General features: G+C 39.9%; 1 protein-coding gene across 1 annotated transcript in view; it reads left to right on the top strand.

Annotated features, from left to right (window-relative positions):
• LOC122320325 (synaptic vesicle glycoprotein 2A-like) overlaps positions 1–19,802 on the top strand; it is a 641,446-nt gene that overhangs the window by 597,369 nt on the left and 24,275 nt on the right. Inside the window, exons 7-8 of the mRNA XM_043208507.1 lie at positions 8,630–8,826; positions 8,886–9,005. Of these exons, the coding sequence (XP_043064442.1) occupies positions 8,630–8,826; positions 8,886–9,005 (317 nt within the window). The remainder of the gene's footprint in view (positions 1–8,629; positions 8,827–8,885; positions 9,006–19,802) is intronic.

Genomic DNA, 19,802 nt, shown 5'->3' with positions numbered 1-19,802 from the left:
ATTTTGTGGATTGACCCGACAAAACGTCATCAGCTTGCATTTAGAGCTGTTTAATTTCAGTAAATTTTCGTTACACCAGTTTTGAAAATTGTTTAGGTCTGCTTGAAGGTTTAAGTGACGGGAGTAATCATTATACTGCAGACATAGTTTTACATCGTCCGCGTACATAAGTACGCGGGAATGCGCAATGATCGATGGAAGATCATTGATAAACAAGGTAAAAAGTAATGGTCCCAGATGGCTTCCTTGTGGTACACCAGAGGTAACTCTGAGGATACTACTTAAGGAATTTTTAAAAAGGACTCTTTGCGTTCGGCCACTGAGATAACTAAAGATCCAACTTAAAAGATCTGCTGGAAACCCCATCATGTCAAGTTTGCGAATCATTAGGAAGTGATTTACAGAGTCAAATGCTTTACTGAAGTCTGTGTAAATGACATCAGTTTGGAAATTATTTTTAAAGCCATCTATCACGAAGGGGGTGAGCTCTAAAAGATTTGTTGTGGTAGACCTGCGTTTCATAAATCCGTGTTGGCATGGAGATGTGATTGATCTACAAAGGTGCTGCAAGTGGGGGGTTACTGCACGTTCGAAAAGCTTTGGAATTGCTGACAATTTAGAAATACCTCTATAATTGCAAGCATCCGACTTGCTTCCCTTTTTATGAAGGGGAATAACAAATGACTCCTTCCAAATAAGGGGAAACTGAAAAGTTTGTAGGGATAGGGTAAACAGCTTGAGATGGGGTTTACACAATGCATTTGCACAGTGCTTAAGAACGCACCCAGGAATCCCGTCAGGACCTGGGGAGTAAACTGGTGTAACACGTTGAAGATCCAAAAGTAGGGAGCTTTCGTTTAAGGTGGGACGAAATATTAGGTTCGACTTAGGTATTGCGTATAAATATTGCTCACTTGAATGAGACACTGTTGAGTAAGTTGTTTGAAAGAATTGGGCAAAAAGTTCGGCTATTGCCTGATCAGTGTTAGCCGTCCTACTTTCAAACGAAAGCGAAGGCGGAAAGGAACATGATCTGCGCTTAGTGTTGACAAAATTATAGAACTGTTTGGGATCCCGTAAAAACTGGGATCTGCAACGGACCAAATAATTCTTGTAACACTGAGCGTTAAGCACGGTAAAATTTGACCGAGCTCTTAAGTATTTTCCAAAAACAGACTGACAACCTGAAATTTTATGTTTTTTATAAAGTCTGGACTTTAAATTCCTAAGGTGTGTCAACTCTTTGCTAAACCAAGGTGGTTTATGGGATGTTGACGGGTTATATAGCGGAACACACAAGTTAAAAAACAGTTTGATTGCCGAATAAAAAATTGTAATGGCGTCTTCCATACTATTGCAGGAATAGAGATCGGACCAGTCACTGCCAGATATAAGATGATTAAGTCTCAGAAAGTTAGCCCTGCGAAAACAATGAATTCGCTTGGCTGGCTTTATAGCATTATTTTTAACTGTTATACCAATGTCGATAGTCACCTCGAAAGCAGGGTGATATGGATCTTCAGGCAGCGTAAGTGGAGTTGCTCTAGAGAGAACAACACTTTCAGGATTTGAGACGAGGCACAAATCAAGTAAGCGATCTAAAGAATTTCGAACATGGTTTACCTGACACAGAGGTATGTCAAGTAGACCGTCAATGAAATCATTTTGGCCTATGGGTTGTAAAGCGTTGGAATTATCATCCGAGGACCACGTAGTTCCAGGTATATTAAAATCACCTAGAACTACTAACTGATCCATATCGGACAAAGAACTCGAAATTGACTTTATGACTGAAAGGTGCCTAAAATAGTCCTCAAGTTCGGACGAAGGAGGTATGTAAGAGCAGGTAATAAAAATTAACCTGCCAGCGACGGACAGTTTTACGCATAAAAATTCTAGCTCAAAGTTAAAATGATCTTCTGTCAAAACCTCTTCTGACGTAAGGTTAGCGCCCACTGCAATAAGGACGCCCCCTCCCCGTCTAGAGGGACGGTCATGCCTATATATTGTGTACTTACCGGGAAAAACTTCGGAGCTAAAAATCTCCGGCTTTAACCAGGTTTCTGTGAACACAATAACTTGGGATGCAAACGAAAAGCTATCAGTATACAATTTGGTAAGCTTGCTACGCAAACCTCTTGCATTCTGATAGCTAATTAGGAAGTTAGTGATTAGTTTTTTGAGGAAGGAGCTAAGGACGGCGCAGTTTGTTGGTCCCGGCCGGGGAGTTTAATTCCCGTAGGGCCTTTCTTTTTATTTTCGCTACGAACTCCTTAACCACCATTTTTGCCGGCCAAAAGTCGCTCGAGCATATGGTGTTAAAAAGTTCGTCAGGAACACTTATCTTGAAAGATAAAATGTTCCTAGCGTATGAAAAGTTGAATTTTTCCACTTTCACTTTATCGGCATTAATTTTGTCTTTAATGTAAGACGAGACATCAAATGATGTAAGATCAGGGGCCAGCCGAGAAACAAATATTTGTCTCATTTGTGGAACAATTAGGGCCGGTGAGTGAGTTTACCCTGCTCAGGCTTTATTAACTGAAGGCAGGTTTTTTTAAACAGAAATTGCAAGATTCCATGTTTATTAAATCAGGGACCACTGTGCCAAGAGAAATTGAAATCGAAATTTTTAAGCGAGCAACTCAAATGTACCGCAAGAATTGCACGCTTAGAACCTTCGAGTTTGTTAGTCCAAAAAAAAAGAAGAGCGGGATAGCGAGAGAGCGGAAGAGCGGGGACAGTTAATGTTCATGCACTTGTTACAACAACACTACTTTTGACGGACGAAGCAGAAAAGAAAGTCAGTAAGACAAAATTTAAATCGTTAAATAAATCGTTAATTGCACAAAAATTCACTCGCGAAGCGAACGGTTTCGAACACAAGGGTATTTAAGCAAATTAATATTCAAATTTGAAAACAGAACCACCGCTGGTTGTATCAAAAAAATGAAAGTTCGGAGCGCACAAAAAAACACGACCGTTCGCTTGAAAAGAGAATCAATAAATACTAGTAAATTCAAAAATTATAACTACGAAAATATAAAAGCGATTTATATTAAATTTGTTTTAGTGGTATTCGTAGAACGCTAATTGATTGAATAAATTTGTTAAAATAATCTCTGGTTGCATATATTTTAAATTTGTGAATCATTTGTGTGTAGCATTTCATCAACTACCTTTAAATTATGCTAAAGAGGATGACGCGAAAAAATGATACCAAAGTTTATTTTAATTAATGTCGAGTAAATAGTAAGACTTGTCAAATGTTTAATTGATAAACGTTTGCCAACCTTGTTGCCATTGTTTAGTCTGCATTCGTGTAGCCTGCTTTTCTGGTGGTGGTCAACCCAAAAGATAAACAACAAGACTAAAGAATTTAAACGATTGATTGGTGTTCAATGATCTTAACCTAAATTATCTTTATGAACGACCATCCCTTTTATCCCTTTTGTTCCAAGGTCTGCTTCGATCGTTTCTGTCCTATATCGTGGGGAAACGTTTGTTCAATTTGACTAAAACGGTTTCTCCCACCTCAAAAGTTCTGTCTCGTCTTGTTTCGTTTATTCTTCTTAGCTGTATCTCCTGAGCTTCTTTGACCTTTCCTTTGATTTCGTCTGCAAATTCGGGAGAAATTGAATGAATGATGTCTATCGGCCTTTTATCTGTCACGGAATGAACTGTTTTATTGTACTCTATAGTTGCCTGAAGTATGAGGTTGACCGTATCACTCATGCCTCTTTCAAGTTTCAGGCAGCGTGCTATTTCCAAAAGCGTGCTGTGGAACTTCTCGACCTGCCCATTTGAGGTACTATGGAGTGGTGGTGCGTTTGATATCTCAACATTAAATCTATTCGATACAAGCGACCTGATTGACTCTGAATTTATAGACGGTTCATTGTCACAAAATATTGTCTTTGAATGAGGATAGAAGTTCATCAATTGCATTATTGCAGGTTCTGTATCGGTTATTGTTCGAGAAGCTATGGGTTGGACAATAGCAAATTTAGAAAATTTGTCAATACATGTCAAAAAGTACTTTCTGTCTGTAGGAAAAATATCAATGTGCAAAGAGTCGCCTTCGTGTGAAGGAATAGGTGTTCTTCCAAGCATTTGCTTTTGCAGATGGCGGTCGTATTTGGCTTTTTGACAAACCAAGTAGTTAGCTACGAAACTAGCAGCTAATTGTGACATTTTAGGGAAAAAGTAATACTGAAGTATTTGCTTAACGTTTTCCTCCGCTGCCCTGTGCGCTCTGTTGTGCTCCGTAGCTACTATTTCTTTTTGTTCTGCGTTATTATAAATGTCGACGACCAATTTTTTTGTGTGTCGAAAAGTTGTCGCTGGGAACTCATCTACGAGATTGTTTTGAATGAAAGCAAGTACGGGCAGTTCACAGTGTAGTGCATTTACAACATCTTGCTTGACCACATCACGAATTCTCCCTAGTAAAGTTTCCTTGTTTAATAATTGGATGATATGCCTTGACTTTCTCCCGAAAATAACAAAAGTGCGGGTTGATTCTGCTGTACCTTCTTCTATAACAATCTGGTTTCTGAAACAATTGACAGGCTTGTCGTATTTAGATATACTCTGGATACCGTTTGAACTCAGATATATTATATATCCATTGATCTGTGGCAGACATTCCAAATGGTGTTTTTAATCTACTATCGAATTTCGAATTAAGTTTAATAAAAATCGGATGACTATATTATGTAGGTATCATAGGAAAGATCTGAAAATATATATTGAATTAACGGAAAAAATTTATAACATCGTTGTTTTTCATCAGACATAATTTTTTAATAACTCTCGAATTTTGAATTAAATTTCATAAAAATCGGATAGAGAATCTTCGAAAATATAGAAACTTATTAGAAAAGTCGACAAAGCTTCGATGTCGTTTAGCCTTTATGTATTGTATTTTGTTTGACATATTTGATGACTGTAAGGGTATATCAGCTTCGGCTTGCAGAAGCTAGTTTTCTTTCCATTTTCCATTTGGTCGGTTCTTTTTTTAACGACGACTCAAGTTGGATTATTGTAGGGTGATCTAGATGGCTTTACAATGCAGTCCGCTAGAAGTTGTTTAACCTCCGCGTTCAAAAAATATGTTACTCCCATGGGGTGCGGGTACGACTTGGAGTACACCGGTTTCCCATCTGTTTCTATTGTGGCCGTAGTATTTATTTAAGCTTCGTCTAGATCAGCGAAGACTTGAAAATTCTTTTTGGCCATTTTGTCAAAAGCGGACTTATTGCAGGCTGGACACTTTCGTTACCAGTTTAGAAAAAACTAACGTTTTCTGATTTGGTGAATTGAAGTTTTTCTGTTGCATTGCTAGTTTGCAAAATATTTTTAGTGAAATCGAGTTCTGCATTTAGTCGTTTGAGTAAATCGAGCCCGAGTATCCCATCAAATCTTTTAGGAGCATTTAAGAAAAAGAAATGTGACTTTTCTTGGAAAACTGAAATTAACACTTTTTGTTATTTGTGTGGGGCCATGAATTAACTTAACACTAAATCAGCTTTCTGCATTCACGACGTCTTTAAGCATCGGAAGGGGTGCCATATAAATTTTAGAAGTTCCGGCATCGATTAACTTTTTATCTTCTGCCTACGTGTTATGACGGAAGGGATTTTACTCTAATAGATAATATGTATAATCCGCATCTAAGTCGTCTTCAATTTCCATGGCGTATTTTCTCTTCTTTAGTGTTCTTTCTCTTTCTCTGTTCTTTATCGCAGCAGCTTATTAAATTTCACGATGACAGCAGTCGCCAAAGCGATGGGTCTAGTTTGGGATCTATCCTCTGGTCAACTGTCATTAAATATTTCCCAAAAATTGTCAAGTCACCGAACGAAGTGCATTACCAATAATAGCCAAGGTCTATGATCCACTCCGGTAAAAACACCAATTGTTACAAAATCCATGATCTTCAAGCTATCTCTCAGGAATGCTAACTTGGATTGCGATAGGACATTACCAGAGCCCATTAAAATTTCCACGATTGGTAATGCGACCACACGCGTTCGTCTAGTTTCATTGATTCTGCGTTGCTAACTTATCTGTTTATGGAGCTCTGCGCCAAGTCGAGAGTATCCTCCTTAAAGGTTTTGACATTTCCAAGATTATAACTTTCTGCATTCGACTGAACTTATGTTAACCGATGTTAAGCGTCAAGGAAACTATAGATTTCGATTACACCTTTAATGACTGGTTGACGTGGATTCGGCAACCCCCGAGGAAGTTTGTCCAACAGAATCCTAAAAATTTTTAAGTTGACAAAATAAAGAGAGAGATTTTCCTTTGGGCTGACGGAACTCCCTTTCTTTTGCATAACTCGTCGAAATGACCAACATTGTTAGATCCAGTAAAGGACGGATCCTCGTTCGACGGTATTAATAGAATTGTTTGCGCTGTGTTATCTTTCAACTCTAAATTCTTCAACTCGTTTGAATCCTTTCAGCGTTCATTTACGTACCTTTATCGGTTTTTTTTTCTAATTTAAAAGGCCGTCTTCCTGTTAAGAAGTTGTACTTCTTCTGAAAACCATTGAACAGATCCATTAAGCCAAGTTATGGTATGAGTTTCTTAGCCAGGACAAGCGACGTCCACAGAAGGGCAAGAAGATTCTTCCAAGGCCAATACATGGCCTCGATAGAATACTTTGCGTGAGTGGAAGGCTTTAGAACGCAATCTTGGACTATGATAAGAAACACCCAAAATTGTTACCCGAGGAACATCCAGTCACCAAGGCAATAACCGTATATTTTCAGAGATCAAAGACGTTGCTTGCAACGACGGGCTTGGGCAATTAAAGGCTGTAAGTTGTGGCTATCATAATCAACAAATAGCTCAGATATTTTCGGGTAAACGCTGTGACTTAAGCTTATTTCATAGGTAGCTAACCTTTCGTAAAACAGGAGTGGACTATTGTGGGCCATGCAGGCAGGCTGCTGATAAGTTGGTCAGGGTTCACTTCTAGAGAGTCCCCGGTGCATCTCTTTTAGCCCTTGAAGCATTGAAAGCTCTGGTATCGGGTATTTTTTTTTAGAGGTATTTATATTACTTTAAGTTGGCATCACTTATTTTAACAGCTGTCAAGTGATTTATTTTCAGTTTGGTTTGGCAACTTATCATGAATAGACTCACGCCTGAACAACGCTTGCAAATAGTGCAATTTTATTTCGAAAGTAATGGTTCAGTGCGGAATACGTATCGCGCACTACGTCCATTTTATCGTCGACAAAATCGTCCATCAGAGCAGTTAATTCGATTAACCATGGAACGTTTTCGCACCACGTTTACTCTTATTGATAACTTGCATCCCCAGAGACGCCGTACTTGCGTACAGAAGAAGCTATTGCTACTGTAGAGCGTAGCATTGAGGAAAACCCGAATGAGTCCATCCGCCATCGAGCACAGAAATTGGATCTGTGTCCATCCACTTTATGGAAGATTTTGCGGAAGGATCTTGGCTTGCGTGCTTACAAAATCCAACTCGTGCAAGAATTGAAGCCAAACGATCATCAAGCAAGGCGTAGATTCGTCGAATGGGCCCAAAACGAGATTGTCGTTGTTCCCGATTTTCATAAGCGAATTTTGATTAGCGATGAAGCGCACTTCTGGTTGAATGGCTACGTCAACAAACAAAACTGCCACATTTGGAGTGAAGCTAATCCTCAAGTGTATGTCGAAACACCGTTACATCCAGAAAAACTGACTGTTTGGTGCGCTGTATGGGCTGGTGGAATCATTGGTCCGTACTTCTTCAAAAACGATGATGGCCAGAACGTTACAGTCAATGGTGATCGGTATACAGCTCGTGCCACAATCGATTTATTGCAAGACACGTTTGGTGACCGCCTAATTTCACGTTTTGGACCTGTAAATTGTCCTCCAAGATCTTGTGATTTAACACCGCTAGACTACTTTCTGTGGGGCTATGTAAAGTCATTGGTCTATGCGGATAAGCCACAAACGCTTGACCATTTGGAAGACAACATTCGCCGTGTTATTGCCGATATACGGCCGCAAATGTTGGGAAAAGTCATCGAAAATTGGACGTGCAGATTGGACTAAATCCGAGCCAGCCGTGGCGGTCATATGCCAGAAATCATATATAAAATGTAATGCCACAAGATTATCTTTCGAATAAAAAAAAATCATGTCAATCGAATAATCCATCGTTGTTTTATTGCAACTTAAATTTCTGTACCTCTAAAAATAAACACCCGTTATATGAATTTCTGCCATTCTTAAGTATGATTCGATTTTTCCCGTTTCTATTTTTCCAACCGCGACTTCTCTGTCATAAAGATTTTCAAAACCATTTTAAAGTGTGTTCTTCAAGTTTTCAAGGCAAAACTGAAGAGAAATAAATTTAATTTTTTTTTAAAGATTTGTTTTGATTGCTTTATAGTCATAGTCATAGTCATATAGTCATAGTCTCTCTCACTTTGGTGAACCATTGTGAAAAAATACAAACTTGTATTTATTAGATTGTAAAAGAGTGCTGTTATGCGCAACTTTAAAGGTAAGATAATATTGCCTGCGTCGTTTTGATTTAATCGATCTTAATTTTTTTAATTGGTTCATACCTTATTTTTATTTCGTTGACCAGTGCACTAACCTAAGAATACCAGATCGATATTATCAGAAAATAGGAATGAAAAGCATTGCCAATCTCAGATTTCGAAAGTCTGATGAACTAAAGGTATTATTATTGGAGGTATGGGCACAAACCACAATCTTGTTTAAACAACCATATATAAGGGTTTCACTCTTAACTTGTGGTATTCAATTTTGCCTAACAACCAGGTAAGTATTAATAGAAGAAGTTAAAAATATTTTCAGTAAAAGCTATTATTTATAAACAGCTACTACACGCTAATGGTTTGGTTCCCAGAAATATTTCAAAGGTTTACCGAATATGAGAAAGCATTTCCCGGTACACCAGCTTCCATTTGTGACGTTTCCTCTATTGTCCCGTCGAATTCGTAAGTATAATAGTAACAGTAAAGTGACACAATGGCCCTTAGTATAATTAATATACAGAATATTTTCTTTAGAGACTTGAGAACTTACATAGGTATGTGGCAAATCTAAAACGACTTATGTATATCATGTTGAGCAAAACACCTGCGCTACGGCCTACACAAATGATAAAGCCTCCTTCAGTTGTCTTTTTTGAACGGATCTTTTTCTATACCAGAATTATAGAGAAAAGGTTTGATTTTTTTTTGTTTGAATTAAATAGGTTTTTATAGTTTTTATAATTCTTTCACTGTTGGAAAGCTACATTTTTCCTGAGTGACAGAGGCTATATTTAATTAAAAAAAAAAAAAAAATGAGCATCCTACCTTAAAAAACTACGAAAACCATTTTGTAAATAATTTCATTTTTTCTGCTTATACATTGCAAACGCAGTAGGAAATCATGCCCATGGTATAATACATAAATATAAGGTTGTATCCTCTGCTGCAGAATTGTTCGGGTATTGTCTCCCTATTGCTCAGTGCGTTCGGGTTTTCGAAGTTTAAGGTTGTAATTGGACGATTTTTTCTCAAAACGTTAACCCTTGTGTGCTTATGAAAAATATTATACTTGTTGCAATTATTGCAGCAAGCACATACAAGCAGTAACACTTAATATTGTACAAAACTATTTTTTTAAGGGGAATTACGGAACAATTAATTCTTATTGTCATATAACAGTCCTTATTAAGCCCCATGCCCAGCATAAGGGTTAAAAGGGTTCCTGTTTATTTCGCACTTATAAGAAAACATCCTCTCACACGCACTCATTGTAGTGCGCAATAGGGGACGACGCTGCCGACGAGACTACCTTGTACTTTTTAAACCATGATCATGCCTAAGTCTAGAGTTGAGTAAATTTTGTACAGAAATTAAAAAGTCATGTCTGGTTTTAGGAGCGGCGAACCTAGGCCACTGCCCAGGGTCTCGCGCTAAAAATTGCCTCCGAAGTAATCAGTATATTATTCTGAAAATTATTTTAAAACCCATGTTTAGCTAATAAGCTTTTTTATTAGCTGTGGAAATTAAAAAATTAACAAAATTTTGAGTTCGATTTATGCGAGAGCAGCGATTTTATTTCGACGAAAATGAGTTATAAATGTTCCGCGAGATCGAAAAGAAGTAATACAATTGAATTGAATCAAGACGCGGATCAGCCGATTGCTGACCGAAAGTACAAACCAACAAGCAGCGAGAGAGAGCGAATAGAAAGATAAAGAGAGAGAGAAAGAGCGATGGTAATTATGCAGATAAGCTAAGAGCTAGCATTAAGAGAATCTACATATCTGCTGCGTCTGGATGACCCGACATACTCCCCCGCTGGAAGCCTGGCTTTCAACAGCATCCTTAAGGGGCAGCAGACACAGCTTATTAACTGCTCGTTTTGTCACTCCAGATGTTGTCTTGAGAACGGCAACTCGAGCAACTCCATCTCGACCACACAGAAGCTCAACGACTCTCGCTAGGGGCCACTTCATCGGAGGCAAGTTCTCATCCTTAACCAGCACCACGTCACCGACAACTAGGCCAGGCTTCGGGGTACGCCATTTGGAGCGCTGCTGCAGTAGCGTCAGGTATTCCTTCTTCCATCGGGTCCAGAAGACCTGCTGCAAGTAGGCCACACGTTGCCATACATCCAACCGATTGAAGTTAAGGGCGGTCACATCCGGCTCGATGAATGAGGATGGTGGGCCACCATTCAGAAAGTGGGCTGGCGTAAGCACATCCAGATCAGCGGGATTTTCTGAAATTGAGACTAAAGGCCGGGAGTTAACTACTGCCGAGATATGGCACAGAAGAGTCCGCAGCTCTTCGAAGGCCAACACTGAAGGCCCAATAGCGCGGTAGAAATGGTGCTTCGCCGTCTTCACCGCAGCTTCCCAGAGACCACCAAAATGTGGCGATCTGGAAGGAATAAAACGCCAATCAATAAGCTCCGTTAGGCAAAAATCCAACGTCGCTTTCTGATGCTCGTCGCTGAGGAACAGGCGTCTCAACTCAATCAGCTCATTGCGTGCACCCACAAAGTTCGTTGCATTGTCCTACCAAATCTGCCGCGGTTTTCTTCTGGTGCATATAAATCTTTTTAGGCCATGCAGAAATGATACCGTTGAGAGATCCCTGATCAACTCCAAGTGAATGGCCTTTGTTTCGAAGCAGATAAAGACGCAAACGTAGCATTTTACTGGGGCCTTGTTTCGCACTTCCGGCTTGTAAATGAATGGTCCATAAAAGTCAATGCCAATGACTTCAAATGCATGAGATCCATCCAATCGCTCCTTTGGGAGATCCGCCATTACATGCTACATAATCGAGGCTTCGTTCGAAAGCATCTGACGCATTTGTTCAAAACCTTGCTCACCGTCTTCCTCCCCCCAATAGCCCAATACTGGGATCGAACTATGCAGAGTAAGGCTCGAGGTCCAGTGTGCAGATTGCGCTCATGAAAGTGAGTAACGATGGCGGCAGTGATAGGATGGCTCCGTGGCAATATGATTGGATGACGGGCATTGAAATCCAGCGACGAGTTCAATAAAGGGAGATATAGATGCTAGCGAACTAGATTGGGCTACTACTCCTTTAGACTGCAAGGATTTAATGTCTTCCCATAAATGAGAACGCTGAACCAGACGAAGCAACAGCTGAGTACCGCTTTGGATATCCGACACCTTAAGATCCGCCTGCCGAATGCGATTGATAAATTTGAAGACGTATCCGAAAATCCTTTGAAGCGAAGCGAAGGAATTTGCAAATTTGGAACAGGCTATGATGTCTACGTATGGCAATTTAATTAGCAGGACCTTTCGACGAAGCTCAGGTGTTGACTTCTCAGCAAGGATTGGGGGAGGCCAGTCAATCTTGGGTCTGCAAAGAAATGTCGGCCCGTTAAACCATATAGGGGACTCCCTCAGCTCAGTGGGAAGGACACCTCGGGAGAGAATGTCAGCCGGATTCAAAGAAGTTGGAACGTAACGCCACTCCATCGAATCGGTTCACTCTTGGATGGCAGCAACTCGGTTTGCCACAAACATGTTGAATCTGGAGGGCTCGTCTCGGATCCAGGACAGCGCAACCGCAGAGTCACTCCAACAATAATACTGTCCCTTAAATACGTTGGTGCCAGCTACTTCTGAGATGAGCTTAGACAAGAAATCGGCTCCACAAAGCTCCAGCTTGGGCACGGTGAGTGTCTTCAAGGGAGCAAACCTTGACTTTGAACAAAGCAACTGCGACTGTCCACTGCACACGATGTAGACACAGGCGCCGTATGCTCCATGCTCGCATCGCAAAATCCATGGACCTGAATCTCTGAGTTTGGAGACAGAACTAGCCGAGGGAAACACAATCGCTTGATTTGCACAAAACTCCTGCAACTCCATTCCGTATTCTGAGCTTCAGGAAGGCTTTCATCCCAGGATAACCTTTCCTTGCACAATTGCTGAAGGAAATTTTTCGCTTTTGCTATCACCGGACCAACCAATCCAAGAGGATCATAAAATCGTGCAATGGCAGACAGGACAGATCACCTACAGGGACTTGAGGTCAACTGCAAGACAGAAAAAGAGAACAAGAGCTGATCAGAAGCAGGATCCCAGGCTAAACCCATAGTTTTGGTAAAGTCAGTGCCGTCATCAAACTTTAAATATGACTCCTTATCTTCGTCAGACACTCCACACAAAGCCGCTGGCACGTTTGAGCACCACTTTCTAAGTTTAAAGCCTCCTCGGGACAGAATTTTAGAGGTCTGATCTACAATGATGATAGCCTCGTCCACGGTCTGGGCTCCAGATATCAGATCATCTACGTAAAAGTCGCGCTGAATTACCTCAGCCCCAAGCGGAAACGAAGAATGCTCGTCTCTTGACAGCTGATGCATAGCCCGCACAACCAGAAATGATGCAGGCTTCGTGCCATAAGTGACGGTGTCCAGCTTGAATACTTGCAGCTTGTCCTGTAGGGAAGTCCTCCATAAAATGCATTGCAAATAGCTGTCCTCTGGATGTACCTTGACACAACGGTACATCTTACAAATGTCTCCAGTGATGGCTACCGGGTATGAGCGAAATCGAATTAAAATCTGGAACAGGGTATGTTGAATTACGGGGCCTGCCATGAGCAAATCATTGAGAGAGTAGCCTGATGAAGTAGCGGCAGATCCGTCAAAAACTACGCGAAGATTTGTAGTGGAACTGTCCTCCTTTGTGACGCAATGATGAGGCAAAAAGAAGCGACAAGAAGCGAGGTCTGCGCCAGCAACTGTTGACATGTGCCCCAAGTCAAAGCATTCCTTTATAAAAGCCGCATATTGGGCCTTCAAGGCTGGCCGACGATCTAGCTTCCTCTCTAGGGACAGGAATCTACGATAAGCTTGCTGGTAGGACTCACCCAATAATTCCAGGTTGAGCTTGGCAGGCAAATGAACAGAATATTCTCCAGCAGGGGAACGAATGAAATGCTTTTTAAAGTGCGTCTCACAGTCCAGTTCTTCCTTAGTAGCATGCGCAATTGGCTCCACGCAGCTTACCACCTCCCAAAATCGACGAAGAAGATCATCAAGTCGATCTAAGCTATTATCCCTACTAACAATAGGTAAAGGAATGGTCGAGATTAACGATGAGCCATTGGAGACGCCATATCCTCCGGAAACAACCCATCCCAGGCGAGTTTTTTGTATAAGCGGTAATCCAGGTGGGAGCTTAATTTGCCCAACGCACAACAGCTTTTGCGGTATTTTCCACCTGCCGATGTCCACATTGAAACTAAGCTGTCGCTCAGTTATATTGGGAGCAATAACTGCGGTTATGTTCACCGTGTATTCAGAGGTTCGAGACTGCATCGTAATATTGACTGAGAGACCATTGGTAACAAAGCTGGAATCACCTATTCCAGTCACAGAAGCCGAAGTCTTTATCTACTTTATTTGAAGCTGATCTGCGAAGCGAGATGTTATTAGATGCAGCTGAGAGCCGGAGTCAAGAAGGGCTCGACATCGAACGAAAACTTCAGACCGATATTTTATGAGAACAGTGGCAGTGGCTAGGAGCACAATGTCAGTACTGAAATCCTGAGCAATAAGAGCAGTGGATGAGAAAGGCACGGCAGATGGTTCAACGACAGTATTGGGTGCAATAGAGGCATGAGCTTCTAGAAGCTGAGATCCTGCCTGTGGAGAAGCTGAGGCCAAATTTCCCAAGTGAAGGAGGGTGTGGTGCTTAGATCCGCATGTGTGACAATTGCTGGAATTGCACTGCCTCAACTGATGCCCTAACTTAAGGCAGTTTATGCAAAGAGCGAGTCTCTTCACTTCTTGAAGCCGATAAGCAGGGGGCAGGGCTGTAAAATCTTGGCAGTAATGAATGGAGTGACCAGAAGCATTACAGTACGAACAAATCCAAGGGTTAATATTTGTGGCAACAAAAGCGGACCTACGGGAATTAGATGTTCCATTATATCCCACCTGATTGCCAGACGCATAGCTTGCCATGGCGAAATCCATAGTCTCCAATGTCCTGCATCGCTGCTCCAAAACACCATGGCCATGCCATTCCCACGTCGGAATTACATTGACGAATGCTGGATCCTCTAACCGCTCTTCCCATTTGGCCTGGCTCGCAGGATCTAGCTTTTGCAGCAGTATTTGAACGATGATGCATCCTGCGATTTGTTCAGTCGTGCCCAATCCCTTTAGAGCACGAATATGATCGTTGAATTTATCTGACAGATCACGAAGCGTCGAAACGGAACCACTCTGCACTGCCTTAAGCCCCAGGATCTCAGTAATGTGTGCCTGAAAAAGCAAACGACGATTATCAAATCGGTTTTGCAATAAGTCCAAAGCAACAGAATAATTGCCATCCGAAATTTCCAGCGAGCGGATGGATTCCAACGCAGAATCCCTCAGGCATGAACGTAGATGCTGCAGCTTTTCTATGTTGGTCAGGTCAGAATGACTATCTATGATAGTTGTAAACATGGAATAAAAATCTGCCCAATTCGCATAACCTCCAGCGAATTTCGGAAGTTCAAGAGCGGGAAGTGGAATCGCTCGGCGAGTTTGTCGCTGCTGATGGCCGGAAAAACCGGGCGTATTACCATCAGCAAAAGTTGAATGCTGAAGTAATTGCGAGGAGCGCTTCGTGATCTCCGATCGAACCGTCGACTTCAGAATTACGACGACATCATCAAATTTCTCCTCCAATTCATTTTCAATTTCCTCAAAATCCAACTCTTCGAGCTCGTTGAGAACCTTTTTAAATGCCGTTTGAAGTTCCTCGATAAGTTCCAACCTCACATGAAGGCCAGAATCGTCAAAAGAATTTAAAGCCGAACTTGAAAGAGATTCCATTAACCGCTCCACTCTATTAAACATTGAAGTTGCCTTGCGCTTCAGAAATGTCACCCTGCTTGAACTGCCATTGTCGGTGACGCTTACCGAAATTTCTAGAGACATATTAAGGGGAGGTTCTTTTGGATTTTTCCGAAAATTAAGCAAACTTTGAGAATTTGAGAATTGCGGGAAAATGAAAAGACATACGAACTTATGCTTTTGAACTTTTGATTCGTTGTTTATTAACGATTAAAAAAATATTCAATATTCAGGAAATTCAAAATGGCGGCTTCAAAATGGCGGATCTCGTCGACCTTTCTTTTTCTGCTTTGTCTAGTGTCGGGCCGCTGGTAGTGAACTGAAATTAGAAATCTATATAATTTATTAAAATTTATGGAATTTTCTATGCCTTATACCTAACGACAATCAATTTTGGTAAAAATAAACCAATTTCATGGACGTTTAAAAAAAATTGACATTTTTTCTCTTTTTTTTTACTTTGATCTCGTTTAAAAATTATAAATAAGCAATTTTTTATGCCTTATAATACAAAAAGTATATATTTTCAAACATTTCTTGAATGAAGGAAATCGGATCAATAGAACGAGCCCTGTGCGCGACAAGAGGTTTGAAAACATGGTTCCGAGAAAAACGCGTTTAAGTTTTTAGAAACTTTGCCTTGAGATAACTTTCTTCTTCGATAAGTTATCACAACCATCATCCGCTTTAATAGGTTTTTAGGGTCGCTGATTACGAATTTGAGGTAAAATTTACAAAACGTTAAAGTAGTTGCTTTATCAACCGTTATTCGTTTCGGGACATAAGGCATCATCTAGAGCTGCGCGGTAAATCGGCGCGCTTAGCGTGCCACAGCGCGCGTGACATGGGTATGTTTGACACGCTCTAGCTCAAGAAATACGCGTCGTATCGAAATATCCCTTGGCACGTATATTCTACACATATTTTATTAAAAAAAAAAAAAAATTGATTTTTTCAAAAAAATCCAAAAGAACCTCCCCTTAAGCAGCAACAACGACAACAATAGCAGCAGTTTGGGCGGGCAAAATTCGGCTTCAGCGGGAAGATGAACGCAAAAGGGGAATAGCGAAAAATTATCCGCTACTGGTCTATATACCGCCTTACGTTCGAGTTTGTGTAACAATTTGTTTAGTTGCACATATCAATTAATATATATATGTACATTTATATTGTTTATGGCAAGAAAACGCGAAATTCAACTGCAACTCGGCGGGCAAAATTCGGCTTCAGCGGGAAGATGAGCGCCAAGGGAAATAATGAAAATCGGTCCGCTACTGGTCTATATACCGCCTTATGTACAAGTTTGTGTAACAATTGTGATATTTTTGCACAAATCAATTTATATATATGTTTGTATTGTTTATGGCCGTTTAACGCACAATCCAGCTGCAACACAGATCAAGTAAAATATGCAGCCTGGTAAAATAAATTAAATTTTTGTGACTTGCACTGGGTCTTTTTTATGCACAAATCACGTCGGGGTCACCAAATGTTTAGCTAATAAGCTTTTTTATTAGCTGTGGAAATTAAAAAATTAACAAAATTTTGAGTTCGATTTATGCGAGAGCAGCGATTTTATTTCGACGAAAATGAGTTATAAATGTTCCGCGAGATCGAAAAGAAGTAATACAATTGAATTGAATCAAGACGCGGATCAGCCGATTGCTGACCGAAAGTACAAACCAACAAGCAGCGAGAGAGAGCGAATAGAAAGATAAAGAGAGAGAGAAAGAGCGATGGTAATTATGCAGATAAGCTAAGAGCTAGCAATAAGAGAATCTACATATCTGCTGCGTCTGGATGACCCGACAACCCATTTAATAGAAAATAGACTGAGAAATACCATAACAGCAACACTAAGTTACGATAATCATTCAAAGAATTGGCAGTGTTACTACAAGCATTCTTTCCAAATATTACTTGAGATAAAACCTTGAGCTGAATTGTATTTTCAAATACAAAGGACACGCGTTGGCCAAAGCCGGCACTGGTCGTAATATAAGGAATGCCAGAAAAGACAAAAAGATTAAGAACCGTTAACAGAACGTGTAACTCAGGAAAAATGTAGCTTTCCAAAAGTGAAAGAGGTATTCAAATCTGTTAATTAGTTTCGGAGCCTATTCAAACAAGCAAACAAAAAATCAAACCTTTCCTCTTTATAAATTTGGAAAAAAGAGAACTGCATTTAATTGCAGAGGGTATCAAAATTTCAGTCAGAAATTTCCAACGCAGTGAAGGAGACACTTCAGATCCCATCAAGTACATATGTGCCGCACCGATGCAATTTCAAATAGACATTTGTATGGGATCTCCGTTTTTTGTATGACTGACTCTCTGTATGACCATGTTTTTCGTTCCATCGAACGAGTCATCGGTGGCTTATACGAATTTTGTATGAAGAAAATTCGTATAAGTCATTGATGACTTCGTTGGTGATGTGGGGGATACAATTTCATCGATGGCTTCAATGTCACCAATGTCAATGTCTAAAAATGTCATCCCCAAATTCATATGAAAAACAATACATACATACATAGTATATATATATAGTAAAATTGTTAATTAATTTAATGAGTCGAACTAATGTCCCGTCAGTTGACTAGGGACAACGCCAAGGAGAATAAATTAACGAATATTTAGTTTCACGTCTTTATTCAAATGAACTCAGCTTAAGACTAATTTCTTGTGACAAAAATCTTTTTTGTGCTGCCCCTTGTTTACAAAAAATTTTGATAGGGCAAGAAAAATAATAAGAACAATAACTACAATTATTATAATTACGTAAAGTGTAGTGTTATTTTCTGAAATTAGTTTTAAAACGTCATTGTGTTCTACCATTTTTATCTTAGTTACATTAATCGGAGAATACAATGGTGTTAAATCAATTTCTGGACTTAACGAATTTTCGCTTAAAATAACATTTCCAATTTTAACTCTACATTTTTTTTATTCTAATGATTTTGTTTCCATTTATTTTTATATCGCCATTTAATTCTTGACAATTTTGTGCGAGTTTATAAACAAGCGTGTCAATACAATTGCGGTTATTTTCGTAGTTAGTAAGTTTCTGTAATCCTTTATTAACAAACCTTATAACATCATTTAATTTATGAAGTTGAATTGAATTTTCTGCAATTAGATCTATTTTTTTTGTCAATTTTTATTCTATCATTTTCATCAAGTGTGCCAAAAAAAATTTAAATGATGAACCTATTATGTCAAATAGTCCACGTTTCTGCCTATTTTGCTGATGAATAGTTATACCATTTAATTCTTTTAGTAGTTTATTGTACAAGTACAGTAGAATCCCGTTATAACGACCCCGCTTATAGTGCCCGTCCGGGTATTGCGACGAAAACTTGATGGCTTGATTGGTCCCCAGACAGACTTATAGACTTATATCCTTTTGCTTAGTGCGTCTTCCGGGTAAACGACGAAAACTCGTCGGTGCCTTGAAAGTCGCGATAAGCGGATTCTACTGTATTTCATTCTGGGCGAGTCTGTGATTTTGTTACCAAAAGAATTTGTGATGATATTTATTTCCGTTAAATTAATTCTTAGACAGTGATGTTCATACACTACCGGTATTTGAAATGGAATGCTTGAGAAGAGTAAATAGCCAAGGTTGGAATCTGGGTTGGTTATTTGAATTTGTTGAGTGTGGCCCGTGGTGAATAATAGAAACAACATCATTGTACAGAAGGTTCCTGTGGGAGTTTAACGGCATTAGTTATCTTTTGTTTCTTAAATTGTGTTTTGTAGTATTTACATTTTTTAAGAGAAACTTCTTTAGACGCGTTATGGGGAGGCGGGGACGGAGTAAAACCGATTCATGACTGTCACGAAAAAAGCGAGGATCGCCATACCTCTCTAACCGCTGACGAACGATCTCTCTATCCTCTTCTATCCTCTCTCGCTATCAGCGCGCTCGCACAAAGTTGAGAGCGTAATAATCTTAAAAAAGAATGCGGTTGCGTGTGTGAGAACAAGCAAGTGCGTACCCTGCAGTTCCAAAAGTGGCTTGTCGTCGATGACATGGACGACGACCTGCCGAACTGATGCCATTTCATAGAAAGCTCTTGTATGGCATTCTAGGATTTGACATGCATGTCGCTCTCGATGACCATTTTGTCCGAGTCATCGAACGAGGCATCGATGGCTTATACGAATTTTGTATGGAGAAAATTCGTATAAGACATCGATGATATCGTAGATGGCGTGGAGGCGATGTTGTCATCGATGGCTTTTGCGAGGATACCCTTAGTGAAATCATCTATGCCAATGTCTAAAATGTCATCCCCAAATTCATATGAAAAACAATATATATATATATATATTTTTTTTTATTTTATTAATAAATCTTATTTTGTAACATAAGAGATAAGTACATAAAT

Source organism: Drosophila ficusphila, unplaced genomic scaffold, assembly GCF_018152265.1.
Source record: "Drosophila ficusphila isolate 14025-0441.05 unplaced genomic scaffold, ASM1815226v1 contig_470, whole genome shotgun sequence".
NCBI classification, from domain to species: Eukaryota; Metazoa; Arthropoda; class Insecta; order Diptera; family Drosophilidae; genus Drosophila; species Drosophila ficusphila.
This window is presented reverse-complemented; position numbering and strand designations above follow the sequence as displayed.